This window comes from Cyprinus carpio, chromosome A13 (genome assembly GCF_018340385.1).
Source record: "Cyprinus carpio isolate SPL01 chromosome A13, ASM1834038v1, whole genome shotgun sequence".
NCBI classification, from domain to species: Eukaryota; Metazoa; Chordata; class Actinopteri; order Cypriniformes; family Cyprinidae; genus Cyprinus; species Cyprinus carpio.
In genome coordinates this window covers 13,329,662-13,344,194 of record NC_056584.1, presented here as the reverse complement: position 1 = coordinate 13,344,194, position 14,533 = coordinate 13,329,662, and the positions used below count along the sequence as shown (strand labels likewise).

The window sequence follows — 14,533 nt, the reverse complement described above, 5'->3', positions numbered from 1 at the left end:
ATTAATGACAAAATTTTCATTTTGGGATGGAGTATCCCTTTAAGCTATATTTTAATTAATGAAAACGATTTTTAATCAATACATTTTTGTTTTAGTTATGAAAAATCTGAAATCTGCTTGTTTGAATAAAAATCAACCTCTGGGACATAAAAGTGTCCGAAGTCGAATAAAAACACATTTCACAAGAGGTCTTGTGATTACAGATGGGTGAATGTTGCACAAGTGTTATCACACCTGATGATGCTGTTGCAGGCTCCACACAGAGGTGTTCTGTTGCTGGCTGCAAACCGCTCTGCTCTTTGAGCAACTCCACGAGCCACAGGTGGGAAGGGGGCAGGGTTGAATGGGGAAGGGGCAGGGTTGAATGGGGAAGGGGCAGGGTTGAATGCAGGGCTGGGTGCAGCAGGAGTGGGAGCAGGGACAGGGTTGGGGATGTAGACTGGTGGTGGTGGGGCTGCCTGGGGAAGAGGGTTCACTCTGATATTTGTGGTGGTGGTGGGTTTGCTAGGGTCAAATTTCTGGGCAAAGTTCCCATCAGTAACCCAAGGAGGCCTGTTGGAAGAAGATGCTGGAGCTACAGCAGGAGCAGGTGGAGGAGGAGCAGGTTTGTGAACCATTGGAGGAGCTGGTGATAAAAGATGCCCATGAGCTAGTATTGCAAATATACAGTCGTACAAAAATTGACACACACATATACTGAATTACATAAAAAAGAAAAGAATCACCCCCATTTAAAATAATCACATTTTGTTGTTTTGCAGCCAGAGATGAAGACAGACACAGTTTTTGTTTTATCCAGCTGTATTTACTCACTGCAACTTATAACATCCAAGTGAAAGATATAACAGCAACATGTCAGAAAAATGACTTGTAATCTCAGTCAGATGTAGCTAAAGTTGTCAATGGGAAGAAGGTTTACCTTCCACAATGACCCAAAGCACACAGCAAAACTGACCACACAGTGTTTGAAGGAGAAATGGGTGAATTTCTTTGCATGGCCTACTCAGAGCCCAGACTCAAACCCCACTGAAAATCCCTGGAATTAATTGAAGACTGCATTCCGGAAAAATGGTCTCCATCAAATTTAACTGAACTTGAGCAGTTTTGCAAAGAAGACTGGGAAAATATGATAAAGTCTAGATGTGCAAAGTTAGTAGAGACATATCACAACAGACTGTAATTACAGCAAAAGTTGGTTCAACAAAACACTGACACAAGGGGGTGATCCTTCTTCCAACTCCAACTGATTCTGTTTTTTATTTAATTTTTTTTTTCTATGTTGGTGTTATATCTTTCACTTGAATGTTGTAAGTTGCACTGAGTAAATACAACTGGATAAAACAAATATTGTGTCCGTCTTCATTTCAGGCTGCAAAGCAGCAAAATGTGATTATTTTAAAGAAGGTGATTCTTTTCTATACCCACTGTATGTGCATTGGCTACCTGGGGCAGCTGGGTATGCTGCGGGCACAATGGTGGCAGTGCTGACCACTTTAGTTGGAGGTGGACCTAGAGGAATCTGGATGGAGCTGTGCTGCATGGATGGTGGTGGTTGCTGCATAGGTGGAGGCTGGGTGTAAGAACTACAGAAGAACAGACCAGAAACATTTTACTCCTCCTTTCTGCTTTTCCTAACAACTTAAACTTTTTCTGATCAATCTAAAACATTTACAATACACTTTTGCAGATGCTTTCTTTTTTATAAATTATAATTGTAATATATAATAATTATATTGTTGATGTTTTTTTTATAAAGAGCCACTACACATTTTACAAGACTTCACCCATTGATGCCCATATTTTTTCTCTCTGTGAAATTATGTATTTGCATCATTCGTATTTGCACCAAACATACGTACTGTGTGCAAACTGTAACTGCATTTTAAGTTTTAAATATGTGGTACATATCACAGAAACGTGCAAAATCTATAATAGATTATAGATTGCAGAAAGGGCAACAAGAATTAAACACCACATGACACATTACCCAATAAGTTGTCATAAGCTTTTCCTAAGGTTGTTTATTTTTACAGTATGTCAGCTGTTTTTAAAACATCTATAGTCATGCAAATATCTACAAATAGAAAAGGAGTGATATTTCTTTTAGTAAATTTAGTTGTCCACAGGCTCTAAATGGGTTACTGACTCTAAGTTTGGATGCACATTCAGTTCTCAGAGACTGATATTACTGCTAATATTACCCAAGGATGTCTGACCACATAATCACATACACATTTAAAATCGCTTCTATACATTTTTAATGCAAAAATTAGTGTTATTTTAACAGAGTAGTGCACAAGAAAAAGACAGTCTAGTAACAACAACAGTGTTAGAAGAGATAGTCTCCATTAAATTGAGTAAAATTACACAAATGCTTTCCATGTATATACATAAAGACACCTATTCAAGAATGGTTACAACATGAAAGCTAAAAAACAATACCCCATGCATAAGTAAGTCCTTTGGGTAAGTTGGCTAAAAGAAGCAGAAAGGGAGAAAATATGTGTTATGGCACATGTGACAGGCCACTCTGACACTGGGAGAGAGAAAACACACTTGCTGTTTGAATACAGAGCTGGTAACAGCAGTACCTGGAGACGGAGGTTTTGTACTGGGAAGTGTAACCCATAGAGGTCTGCAAGTTGAAGCTATAATGTAACAAAGACAAAAATTGTGGACAGTCAAACCAATCATGCCTAGATTGAACCAGAGAGTGGTCATGTGCACTCATGTCTGTATGACTTCCAAACTAATCCAAATATTGAAATGAACTGAATATGCAGTAAATATTTAAATAACTTGTCAGATATGTATTCTGTTATTGTTTTGTCTGAATATACCAACAGTACACTAGGAGTAGAGTACAATATGAGTGAACATGGCAACAAACAGACCATGAACAAACCATCTTACCAACATAAAGACATGCAGACACACACAAAGCAGAAAACAAACATACAAATTCAATGCAAAGATATACCATGTACCAACAACTATATTTCAGAAGCTAGTACAAAAATGAGTTAACACAAGATTCATACATTTCAGGGCTAACAGAGTGGACCTGAAACTTAATAGTCTTTAAGTCAGCTGCTGGCTCAATCACTGGCTCCTGTAGTAGGAGACAAATGAAAGATAGTCATCTAAATCTGAATTAACAAAAAATATGAATAAGGTTTTTAACAAGTACTGGAGACTTAATTGTTATTTTGGTAATACTTTATTTTAAGGACCAGTTCTCACTATTAACTAGCTTATTATAAGCATGCATATTACTAGCATACTGGCTGTTTATTAGTACTTATAAAGCACATATTAACGCCTTATTCTGCATGGCATATTTTAGATCCCTTAATCCTACCTCATACCTAAACTTAACAACTACCTTACTAACTAATAATAAGCAGCAAATTAGGAGTTTATTGAGGAAAAACTTAATTAATAGTGAATATGTTTTCCCTATTCTAAAGTATTAACATTTAATATTACATATAAGAAAATGAAAAAGATTTCATAAAATAAGGCAACTTCGAGATCTGAGACTTAACTGGGACTGTTAGAGACTTATCAAAAAAGCAAATAAAATGCTTGAGGGTTACATTACAGCATCAGGTGTAGTAGTACCTCATTAAAAAAAAGAAAGAAAAATAAACATGCTCAATCCCCAGAGAAAATATATTAAGTTGCTTTATCTCTGGTTTTATAAACAGCTGCTGTTACTTTTGTTGTTAAAGTTACACAAGAAGATGGCACATATGACTGCTTATGGTGATCTTAAGCTTAATGGAAAAGTAGTTAATGGAAGTCTTGGGAGGTTTTTCTATTGGTCAAGTCCCGTTGCTGAACAATGTGATGATAAAGAGATGCCACTCATAAAAGCAGAAGGCCAAAATAAACAGCCATCCTGTCATTGATGACATGGATTGATTCAAATGTGAGTTTCTAGTTTCCTTTGGGGGAAGAGTGTAAGTAGTAATAAGCTGTAGCAAATGAAGCAGCAGCTGCAACAAGAAATTGGGTTAAGACAAAGAAGATCATATTAGAGGATTAAAGTCATTGATTATAACATTAATAGGATTGGAGAACTGGCTTTGCTTTGAGTCTCCAGGATCAATGGAGACTCTCTGCTCTAACACAATTTGACTTTGTCCTACAATCTGTCAAACATTAGGTCAAAATCTAATATAAATAGTTACATTTCTATAACATCTATCACATGTCTCCAGTAAGAGAAGTTCATTAAAATTTAAATAACTTGCTAATGCTATGTCCTACACACAGCCAAACAAATGGCCTTTAGGTAATCAAATTTTAAACTGTGCTATTTATATAAACATTAAAATTAGGAATAAATAACCCCCAAACCACAGAAAAACAGCAAATACAACTTAGAACATAAATAACACTACGAATGTTTGAGGTCGGCAGGATTTTTAAATGTTTTTGAAAGAAGTCTCTTGTGCTCAATAAGACAGCATTTATTTGATTAAAAGCACAGTAAAACAGTAATATTGTGAAATATTATTACAATTTAAAATGTTTTTTTATTGTAATATATTTTATAATGTCATTTACTCTTTTGTTTGTAAAGCTGAATATTCAGCAGCCATTACTCCACATGATCCTTCAGCAATCATTCTGATATGTTGATTTATTGCTCAAGAAACATTTCTCATTATAATCAATCAATGATGAAAACAGTTGTGCTGTTTAATATTAATATTTGATGACTGCAATACAATTTTTAATTGAATATCTTTTGTAATATTACAATAAGTTTGCATTCTTGCTGAATAAATGTAATAAATTCTTTATTTAAAAAAAATAAATAAAAAATCTTACTGACCTCAATCTTTTGTGTATGCATTGCACATATACATACCAATGAGAAATATAATAAACCAAGCATAAAATGCAACGCATGCAACTTTACCTGGTTACAGTGGTTTGCTCAGGAACCTGCTCCTCATCAGGCTTGGGTGCCTGATTGGCTATCTGCAGCTCCGAAAGGAGCTTATTGGGCAAAGCAGCGATAGTAGGCGGACAGACAGGTGCAATACTGGTGGAAACTGGAGCATGCTCAGCCGGAGTACTAGATACAAGGTTAGGTTGCAGTGATGTCAGAAACTGATGTCAGGCTGATGTCAAGCCATAAATACAGACAGCAGCCGTGTTTCAGGCCATGTATGTATATATGGCTTAATTTAAGTTACATTTTGTTATAAGTAGCTATTTCATTCTCATGCTTACAACAATTCTAAGCAGAATGCAAGGATGTCCATCATGGGGGAAAGAAATGTTAATTGCTTTATTCTCGTTATACTTATCTATTTAGTCATTGAAGGATTGTAAAAACTGTAACATAAAAGACTATGAACTATTGATTTGGTATGAGTCACAGTTTGAGCTGTGAAGAAGGACCGGACTGTATTTTACAGTGGTGTCTCAGCAGCTATTCTAGGATGAATTAAATGAATCCAGACATAAGGGCTACTATCAATCATGTCCTCAAACATGGGGCAATGAACTGCATATGGCAGGACCTCACCATTTTACAATGACGGGGGTATATACCTATGCTACTTAAACCCTTTTAGCGTGTCCATAAAACAAAATTCAGTGGTTAGAGAGCAGTAGATTAGTGTTAAATAATACTCCCCTGTGATCCAAGCAAAGAAAAGTGCATTATTCACAAATAGACATTTCTTTAATCAATTGGCATCCCCTGGCCGGTACATAATCAAACACAGTCAAATGATGAAAATAGATTGGTGTTGGAGCCGCCCAGGCAGGAGAAAGAAGATAAAAGGCAGGCACCTAGCAGCAGCTGGCCTGGTGGTGGACCGATGGCTGACCCCCTTTACACACTCCGCAACCATCCTTCCTGACCTTCTCTCTCTCTTCCGGTCTCATTTTATGTTGAAAAAGCCCATAGGGAAGAGTGAGGTAAAAGATTAAATAAAGAGAGCATTTAAAGCTGAAGTGTCTAATTATTTATTTGTATTTAGTCCATGTTAATTTGCAGAAACACCTATAAGTGAACCATTTGTTAGTTTTCCTGTTGATTGATCTCATGTTTACGACCAATCCAACACAGCAACATTGGCTTAACCAACCCAGTCTCATGCAACTAGTTTGGAACAGGACTATTTGTTTGTCCGACCAATAAAAAAAAAAGAGGGAAAATAATCTGGAAACCTGTATAAAAATAGCTATGTTTGCAATTCCAATTTGTGAACTTGCTGTCTCAAAAATGACACACTTCAGCTTTAATGTCATTCTGTGGCTCATATTGAGTTATGGTTTTGGAACAGAGAGAAAGGTCTGTAAATGTTGGTTGCAGACATTTATGAAGCCTTCACGAAGATTTAAACACTTTCTGTGATGAACTTGTATGTGTATGGAATCCCACAATGTTATTTTGAAGTGTATAATGGAAGAAAAGCATGTATGTGTGTATCGGAGGGGTTTTGGAAGAGGTGTTTGGTGGCAGAAAGCAAACACAGATTAGCATTTATTGCAAGCTGTGAGAGACTGAAACTAGAGAAAGTCTACATACAAACAAACAAACAAAAAATCACTGATTACATGACTCTAGTCTTTCTCTCTCACACACAAACACACATACAAAAACACTATATAGGTCATAAAGTCCTAATCACTGTATTCATCAACTAGCTAGGCTGTCAAACTCTGGTTTAGTTATATTAACAAAATCTTGAATCTCAGCACAGATTCAGAGAACAATAAAATACAGATCACAGAAGCAGACAATGCCTTCAGAAAGAGGGGTTGCAAGTGAAACATGTACTAAACTACTTGAAAACATCTAACTCGCTATTTAATGGACCAGGTCCAAAGGGCAAAGAGAGTCAAGACAGGCAGAGGGTAATTCAGACAAGATACTGCAGTGCCACCTGCTGGCATTATACGCTTGACACACAGCTTGGACATAGGGAAAAGTGTGTTCTCATCCTAAAGCGGATTAGTGCAACACAGTCTCATGAAAAGCAGCCTAACATGTAGACTATCTCTCTTTACATGCAAATTAGCAATTGGCATAGTAGAGGGTTGTGAGGAAAGACTAAATGAATATTGAATAAAATATGAAATATTCATGCAACCACACACAGGACACATTGAAGGGACTGTAAAGCTTTGAATGTTGGATAGGTTCTGGTTTCCATTTGTTTCCATTTATGTATCACTGTTTTGAGGAAAATACTAAGACCTTTCATTAAAGAAATCTGTTAACATAAAATACAGGAAGACATATGACTGGGTAACGAGTTACGGCAAAGACTTATTTGTGTTTCTTTGAAAGCTTAAAAAAAAGATAATTTGGCCACTTTTGTATCTACTTACAATCATGCATGACAGAAAATAACCTTTATAATGATGGGTTAAAAACACCAAACTAATTATTTAATATTATGTAGAGAATTATGGAGAGGCTTTTAAACATTAAATAAATAAATTTGTGAAAAAACATTGTTAAATACTAATAATTAACACTAAATGATTGCAACACAAAGTGTATAAAGACTAGACTAGTAGAACAATACAACAATGAACATTCAACAGATTCATGCAATCTATATTAGCATGGTGGAAAAAAAAGAAATTTGTCCAAAATAAAAACACCAAAATAATTGTTCTTTGACCAAATAAAAAAATGGTGGCACTCTGCTGGCTTGACCTTTTAATATTTAAAAAGTACAATAATATATACACAATATAAGCACAATACATGAATATAATATAATATATAATATAAAATAACATAACATTATAATATAATATAATATATAATGCATGTTAATGTGAAACATTAAGTAAATATATATATAAAAAAACTTTGGAATTGAAAATTAGAAATGTGGCCTTGGAAACTAATTAAAATAAGTTGTTGAAGTTACTAAACTAAAACTGTAATAAAAATAATTTAAAGCTAAATGGGAAAACTATTAAAAATAATTACTAAAATATTAACTAATAATGAAATGAAAATATAAAAGTAAAATTCAAAATATCAATAAATACCATAATAGCATATAAATATTAATAATTATAAAATAACACTGCAATTATACAATGGGAATAAAATTGGAATGATTACTTCCAGCCTTTTCATTAAAAAAAGTTATCAGGCTATAGGCTATATATCTAAAGATTAATAGGAATTTTTTAAAAGAATATTATTTAATACAAAGTTTAAAGTTCATTTGCTTTCTGTACAAATAAATCTTTTGAATCCATGCATACTTTCACACCTAAACAAATCCCAGTGCCAAAAAAAAAAACACATTTCTTTTATTTGATGGATTTGAAAGACTTGTGCAGATGCAATGATGTTCTCAACAACCATCAATATGTAAGCAAACAATCTGATATTGTTTGCTTACAATTATAGAGCCAAAAAAGAAAAAAGCATCAAATTACTGATACCAATAAAGTGCCAAGTTGATAAGTCATATCGAAAACAAAATTCTTGGCGGAACGAGCAAAAATAAACATACGACACTTAATGGACAGCAGGAAACAGCACTGCAGTGATGTGCAATGAAATAAATGTTTTGTTTCAATCAAATGAGAAGTGTCTGATAAAAAGTTGGAGACTGAAAATATGAAGAAAATGACAGCATGACATACAAAAGAGCTAACTGATGCAACATATGTCTAGCATGATGTGTTCATATGTACATGAAGGCAGAGATCTGAATAAATATGACAAGGATGAAGAGTGAGGGAGGGGCCAGCCACCCAGGGCCACAAGCACTCCAGTGTGGTCACACAGACTTCCCAGCATGCACTGCATGCAAGTTGGAGGCTCAGAAGTGAAGTAAACCAGTGGTGAGATGGTATGAGAAAAGGACACGGTTAGCAGAGGCATACTGTAGTTCTATACTATAAATAAAAATTTAGCGCAAACCAGCCCAAAGCAGAGCTAACACCATTTCCCTATGTGACAACCAGACAAGCAGAATTACCTGGAGGAAAAGTCCTGGTTTATAGACTCTCTCTACTCACAGACATTGACATCCTTCTTGCTCAACCGTTTGAAGTTCTGATGGCTTCACGTGCCTTCGCTCATCCTCCAGACAGAGAGCTTTGTCCCTTCAGCCACCACTCATCTAGCTAAATTATTACTCTTCCTACACAAATAAACTTTACAGTCCCTCCATAAAATCTTACTAACAGCCTAATTTTCTCAAAAGTAAAACCACTGGATTTCAAAATAGTGATCTATCAGAGTAACAACATTTTTCCAGTCTCATTCCAGATCAGTGCCATATGCAAAGCTCTGTGATAGTTAGACAATTGACAGACAGATCAACATCCTTATCACTTGAAACCCCTGGGCAGTCTAATATTTAACCACAGGCTTAAGTAAGAAATGTCTGTCAAGTTCAGAACATCAACGAAAAAAATTTCTTCAAAGAGATAATAGTGTTAGTGACTGTCTGTCAGGATTTAGCTTTTCAACAGATAAGAAATGACTCCTGGAATAAAACTGACTGCATGTGCAAGCGATTTCAACATTTGCTAACTTTTTTAAACAAATTTGCCCTTACGTAATCACTGAAATGCTATCACAGTATCAAAGGGTTAGACTCTTAGATCTACACAGAAAAAGGTCAAATAACAAATGATCTAATTCAGTGGTTCTCAAGTTTATTGACTCTTCAAGGATCCCCATTGTCCAAAATATTATTCAAAGGCCCCCCCATATTCCTCTGGTATTTTTAACATAATTATAACAACACTGCTCACTTTATTTATTTATTTTTAAATAAATGTTTTAAAAATATAAATAATATTTTTTATTTAATTTTAAGAATTTTAGTTATTTTTGTGATTCCAAAAGATTTAATGTCCTGATTCTGTACGTTCTTTAATAAAAAAAAAGAAAAAAAAAAGAAATCAGTATTGAGGAGTCACACACACACACACACACACACACACACACACACACACACACACACACACACACATTTTTGCATTTTAAAAGATATTCCAATAAATGGATATTCCATGGATATATTAGTTAGAAATGGATTAGTTGGATATTCCAATAAATGTAATTCTTAAAATGCTAAACATCATTTAAAAAACTTAGTTTTAAATCATTAAAATAAATAATTTTAAACAACACTATGCCCATGGAAGTTTGCCAAGACCTAGGCCCCTATGCTGAGAACCACTGATCTATTCTAAAAAGCAGAGTGGCTTCTTTGTGAACTTATGGCCAAGAATAAAATGGGAATGAGTGAAAGTTATCAGGCTATAGGCTATATATCTAAAGATTAATATCAGGACATTTTTAAAGAACATTATTTAATTCAAAGTTTAAAGTTAATTTCCTTTCTGTACACATAAATCTTTTGAATCCATAGATACTTTCACACCTAAACAAATCCAAGTGCCAAAAAGCCTTTCCACATGATTAGTTCATCACATTTCTTTTATTTGATGGATTTGAAAGACTTGTGCACAGATGCAATGATGTTCTCAACAACCATCAGTGTGTAAGCAAACAATCCGATACAAGAGAGAGAATTTACATGGTGGCAGCACTCTCATGAACAATTCCTAAATCTATACTATAGAGTGAACAACTAGCTTGACTGTAGTGATGAGCCAAACAACATAATTTACATTTCTCTTCATTCTTTCTGCTTTCCTCTCACATGCACTGACTTTCCTGTTATAGCAGTACTGCATTCTGTCTATGCCACCTGTCTAGCTCTCTCTATCTTGGGGTGCTTTACTGAGGCACATTAAGTATTTGTGCAGACAGGCCATGGTGCCAGTTTTTCAGTTTAGCAAAACGAGGGCCTTTGGCTTCAGATTCAAACATTTCCCTGTAACATCAAGACATATATACAAGACAAAAGGGGAAGGAAAAAAGAGAAAAAAGAGGGTGGAGAAATGGGTTAGGGAATATGGCCTTCACTTCCCTGACCAAGATGTGAGTGTATACAGATATTGGTGGCTGCCTTGAGCTAAAATGTTCAAGTTACTAAATGCCAGGGGTCACATTCTGCATTGTATTGTGTCAGATATGTAACTACAGTGTGAAATAAATGAGAGCTAAAGATAAAGCTTGATGTAAGTACCACAAACCAGGGGTGTAAAGTACAGTATTTAACTAACTGTACCTCATTACTAATGTAGTAATAAAATTAATAAGTAGTCATTTCTGAATTTTAGGAATTTATACTTGTACTTATACTTATACTTAATTATATATTTTAGTCTTTATAAATTAATTTAGAGAAAATCTTTACATCTCAAAATATATATCATAACTTTAATCATTGTAATTACGAATGACCTTCCACCTTGCTAGTTTTATTTTTACTACACTATGTAGTTAAATGTTTGTTGCCCTTTTGGGGTGGATTACTTTTCTAGGTGGGTGAACTTCTGGTTTTGCAATATGTAATTCCTGTAGGTTTAATGGAGAGTAATGTCAAAACTCTTCAGGTCAAGTAACTGGGTTTATATGTTATGTTATTTGCACATCCAATTTGAAAAATTTTATATAGTTTTGCAAAGACAGGGTTAAAAAAACATTTTGTAATGCAACATCTAATTCTAAATTCAATATGTACAATTAATGTACAATTAAATATGAAAACTCTGGTACTTTCAATTAAATATTTTCATATTTATGTAAAAAAAATTATATTTCACTACTCAAACTTTACCATATAACAGCTTCTTTAACAAAAAGTACAAATCCTCTGTACTACACCCCTGATACAGACTACTATGAATACATCCAAGCTATATTAGATTGATGCATCTAATGAGTGTGAATCAAGTTCAGCACAGAGAGTGGTGTCTGATTTTGGGGGTCTGGTTGGGGGATCTGATCATATGTCAGCTTTTTGATCAGCCTTTTAAGTTTCATGAGGCAGAGGGCTAAATTTCAGCACAGGTCAAGTATGTGGCCACCAGATGCTGCTGCTAGATGCCTACCTTGTTCTTCTTAGAGCTTCCTCATCAGGGTCTTGCACTGCAGAGGAGAAGTGAAAAGACAAAGAGAGAACATGTCAGACTCTACACTGTAAATCAGAATCTATATCAAAACAAAAGCAAAGTGACAAAAACATGAAGGCAGACTTACTGTATTCAGTTCCAGTAATGTGGGCGAGGATACGGAAGGACTTGGACTGCAGCTGGGCGGCTCTTTTGGCCCAATCAGGTGGCTCCAGTTTATCAATTTCACTGGGGATGACGGCCTGATACACTGGGGAAGCACTGTCTATAACACGGTCTTTAACTGGCAGATTACTGCAACCACAGAAAGAGCCAGTCTTTTCATGTTTAATGACATTAAAAGCATTTTTGAAGTTGAACTTGAAACTGTATAGATAATTCACTGGGATGTAAATGCATCCATTCTGATTAATTTACCGCAATTATCACTAATTTACAGTGTACAGCCTAACATATGTTTGTTAAAACTGATGATATTATATAAACCAATGAATATTTTGCAGCATATTTCATACAAGTGTTAATAAAAATAAAAGCATGGGCATTGTGGCCAGAAGCTTGCTTATCACTACCAAATGCAGTATGACAGCATATTTTAGACACGTTATATCGCTTACCCAGAAGAATGACAGAGCAGAGCATTCAGAAAACTGGTTGTTGGCATTTAAAACTCAATCTCTGACAGATTTTGTGTTTCCACATTAGCAGAGCCTCCTTCTGTAAACCTCAACATTTAAACACGTTTCCACCAAACACTCTTAAAGTCACCTAGCAGCAATATTAAGGGTTTCAGAATAGAATTTGAAAGGTGCAGTCTGAGAGGAACAAAAAGAGGAGTAGTATGTGAGGTCATCGATGCATTCGGCTAAATAAAAAGACAAAATACAACTAATTCAGCAGTCACAGGACAGTCTCGACTCATGAAAACCAGGTGCATTTCAGAACTCCAGATGCTCCAGATCAATCAAAGGCAGGTTAGACAGAGAGATGAGAGAGAAAGGGATAATGTGGTGATCAGGCATGCAATGCGCAAGGGAAGAGACGAAAAGAGACTAATCATATCAAACAGATGGATCAGGCTACTTACGATAGCGGAGAGTCAGTTTCATTGCTGCGGGCAGGACCATTGAGATTGGACACAGGTAGGGTGGGGACAGGGTACATGATGTAGAGTGTGAGGGATAGATGGATGAAGGGATTGGAGTGAGAGAGGGACAGTTAGATAAAGCTTCTATGTTATGCATTAGAGAGTGGCTTCTAATACAAGACCGAAAGCCTCATCTCTCATTTTCATGATCTCAAACCATACAAAAACCACAGGACATCAGAAAACTGGCACCAACAAACATAAAAATAAGTAGACCACTGCTAAAACTCATGGATATGCAGTAGAAAAAGTGCACAAATACACAACTCACTCCAGTACAGATTACAGAGTCACACACCGCCTTTCAAAAGTTTGTAGTCGGTGAGATTTTTTTTGTTTGTTTTTTTTTTGAAAAAAGTCTCTTATGCTCACCGAGGCTGCACATATTTAATCAAAAATACAGTAAAAACAGTAATATTGTAAAATATTATTATAATGTACAATAACTGTTGTCTATTTTAGTATATTTGAAAATATAATATTTTCCTGAGATGGCAAAACTAAATTTTCAGCAGCCATTACTCAAGAAACATTTCTTCTTATTATCAATATTGAAAACAGTTGTGCTGCTTACTATTTTTGTGGAAACTATGATATATATTTTTAGGATTCTTTGATAAATAAGAGTTCACATGAAAAGCACTTATAATAGAAATAGAAATCTTTAACAGAAAGATAATAGAAATAGAAACCTTTTGTAACATTTTAAATGTCTTTACTGTCACTTCTGATCAAATAAATGCATCCTTGCTGAAATACTAATAATAAAAATTTATTTTTAAAAAATTGACCCGAAACTTTTGAAGGGTAGTTCACTCATAAACCACGATCCCTAACTTGTGCAACTGAGCATTCCCATCATCATTCCCCTTTGAAAACCACACAAAAATCCAGCTGGTTCCACAGAAACTCAGCATAACATATGCTACCAATGAAGACTTTGATTTAAATCATTGTCAGATCAATACTGTAATACCGAAAAAGAGTAAGACTATATCCAGACTATAATCAGACATCCTTGGGAAAGTCTTTAGCCTCTTGAGCATTAGCAGATAGTGCTGGCCGAGACAAGCGTGGCTGTTTGACAGGCATTATGGCAAACGGGTGTCATGCAGGTCACGAGAGGAGGGAGAAGACACATTTAGGTGTTACGGGTCTTACCCAGACAGCTCGCTACCTCTGGCCTGGGACTGGCCAGCAATGGCATCCATAATAGCATCCTGGGAGTACATGCTGATGGGGGTGTTGTACTGCGCATGGATGATGGTGGCCTTGCCTCCAGGCCCCTTCACCTCAATGGGTTTGTTGGTGGAGAGTGCAGTGTCCTTCAGAGCTATTGGGTTGAAGCTGGGCAGGTATTCATTTCTGTACAAGTGA

The 14,533-nt window shown here is 35.5% G+C and overlaps 1 protein-coding gene across 1 annotated transcript in view; it reads right to left on the bottom strand.

Annotated features, from left to right (window-relative positions):
• The window catches only part of LOC109047022 (LIM domain-binding protein 3-like), a 37,710-nt gene that overhangs the window by 3,633 nt on the left and 19,544 nt on the right, over positions 1 to 14,533 (bottom strand). The window contains exons 6-13 of the mRNA XM_042768306.1: positions 14,318 to 14,521; positions 12,137 to 12,303; positions 11,989 to 12,025; positions 10,773 to 10,865; positions 4,934 to 5,092; positions 2,592 to 2,648; positions 1,444 to 1,583; positions 235 to 625 (exon numbers count right to left, since the gene is read on the bottom strand). Coding sequence (XP_042624240.1) covers positions 235 to 625; positions 1,444 to 1,583; positions 2,592 to 2,648; positions 4,934 to 5,092; positions 10,773 to 10,865; positions 11,989 to 12,025; positions 12,137 to 12,303; positions 14,318 to 14,521 — 1,248 coding nt within the window. The remainder of the gene's footprint in view (positions 1 to 234; positions 626 to 1,443; positions 1,584 to 2,591; positions 2,649 to 4,933; positions 5,093 to 10,772; positions 10,866 to 11,988; positions 12,026 to 12,136; positions 12,304 to 14,317; positions 14,522 to 14,533) is intronic.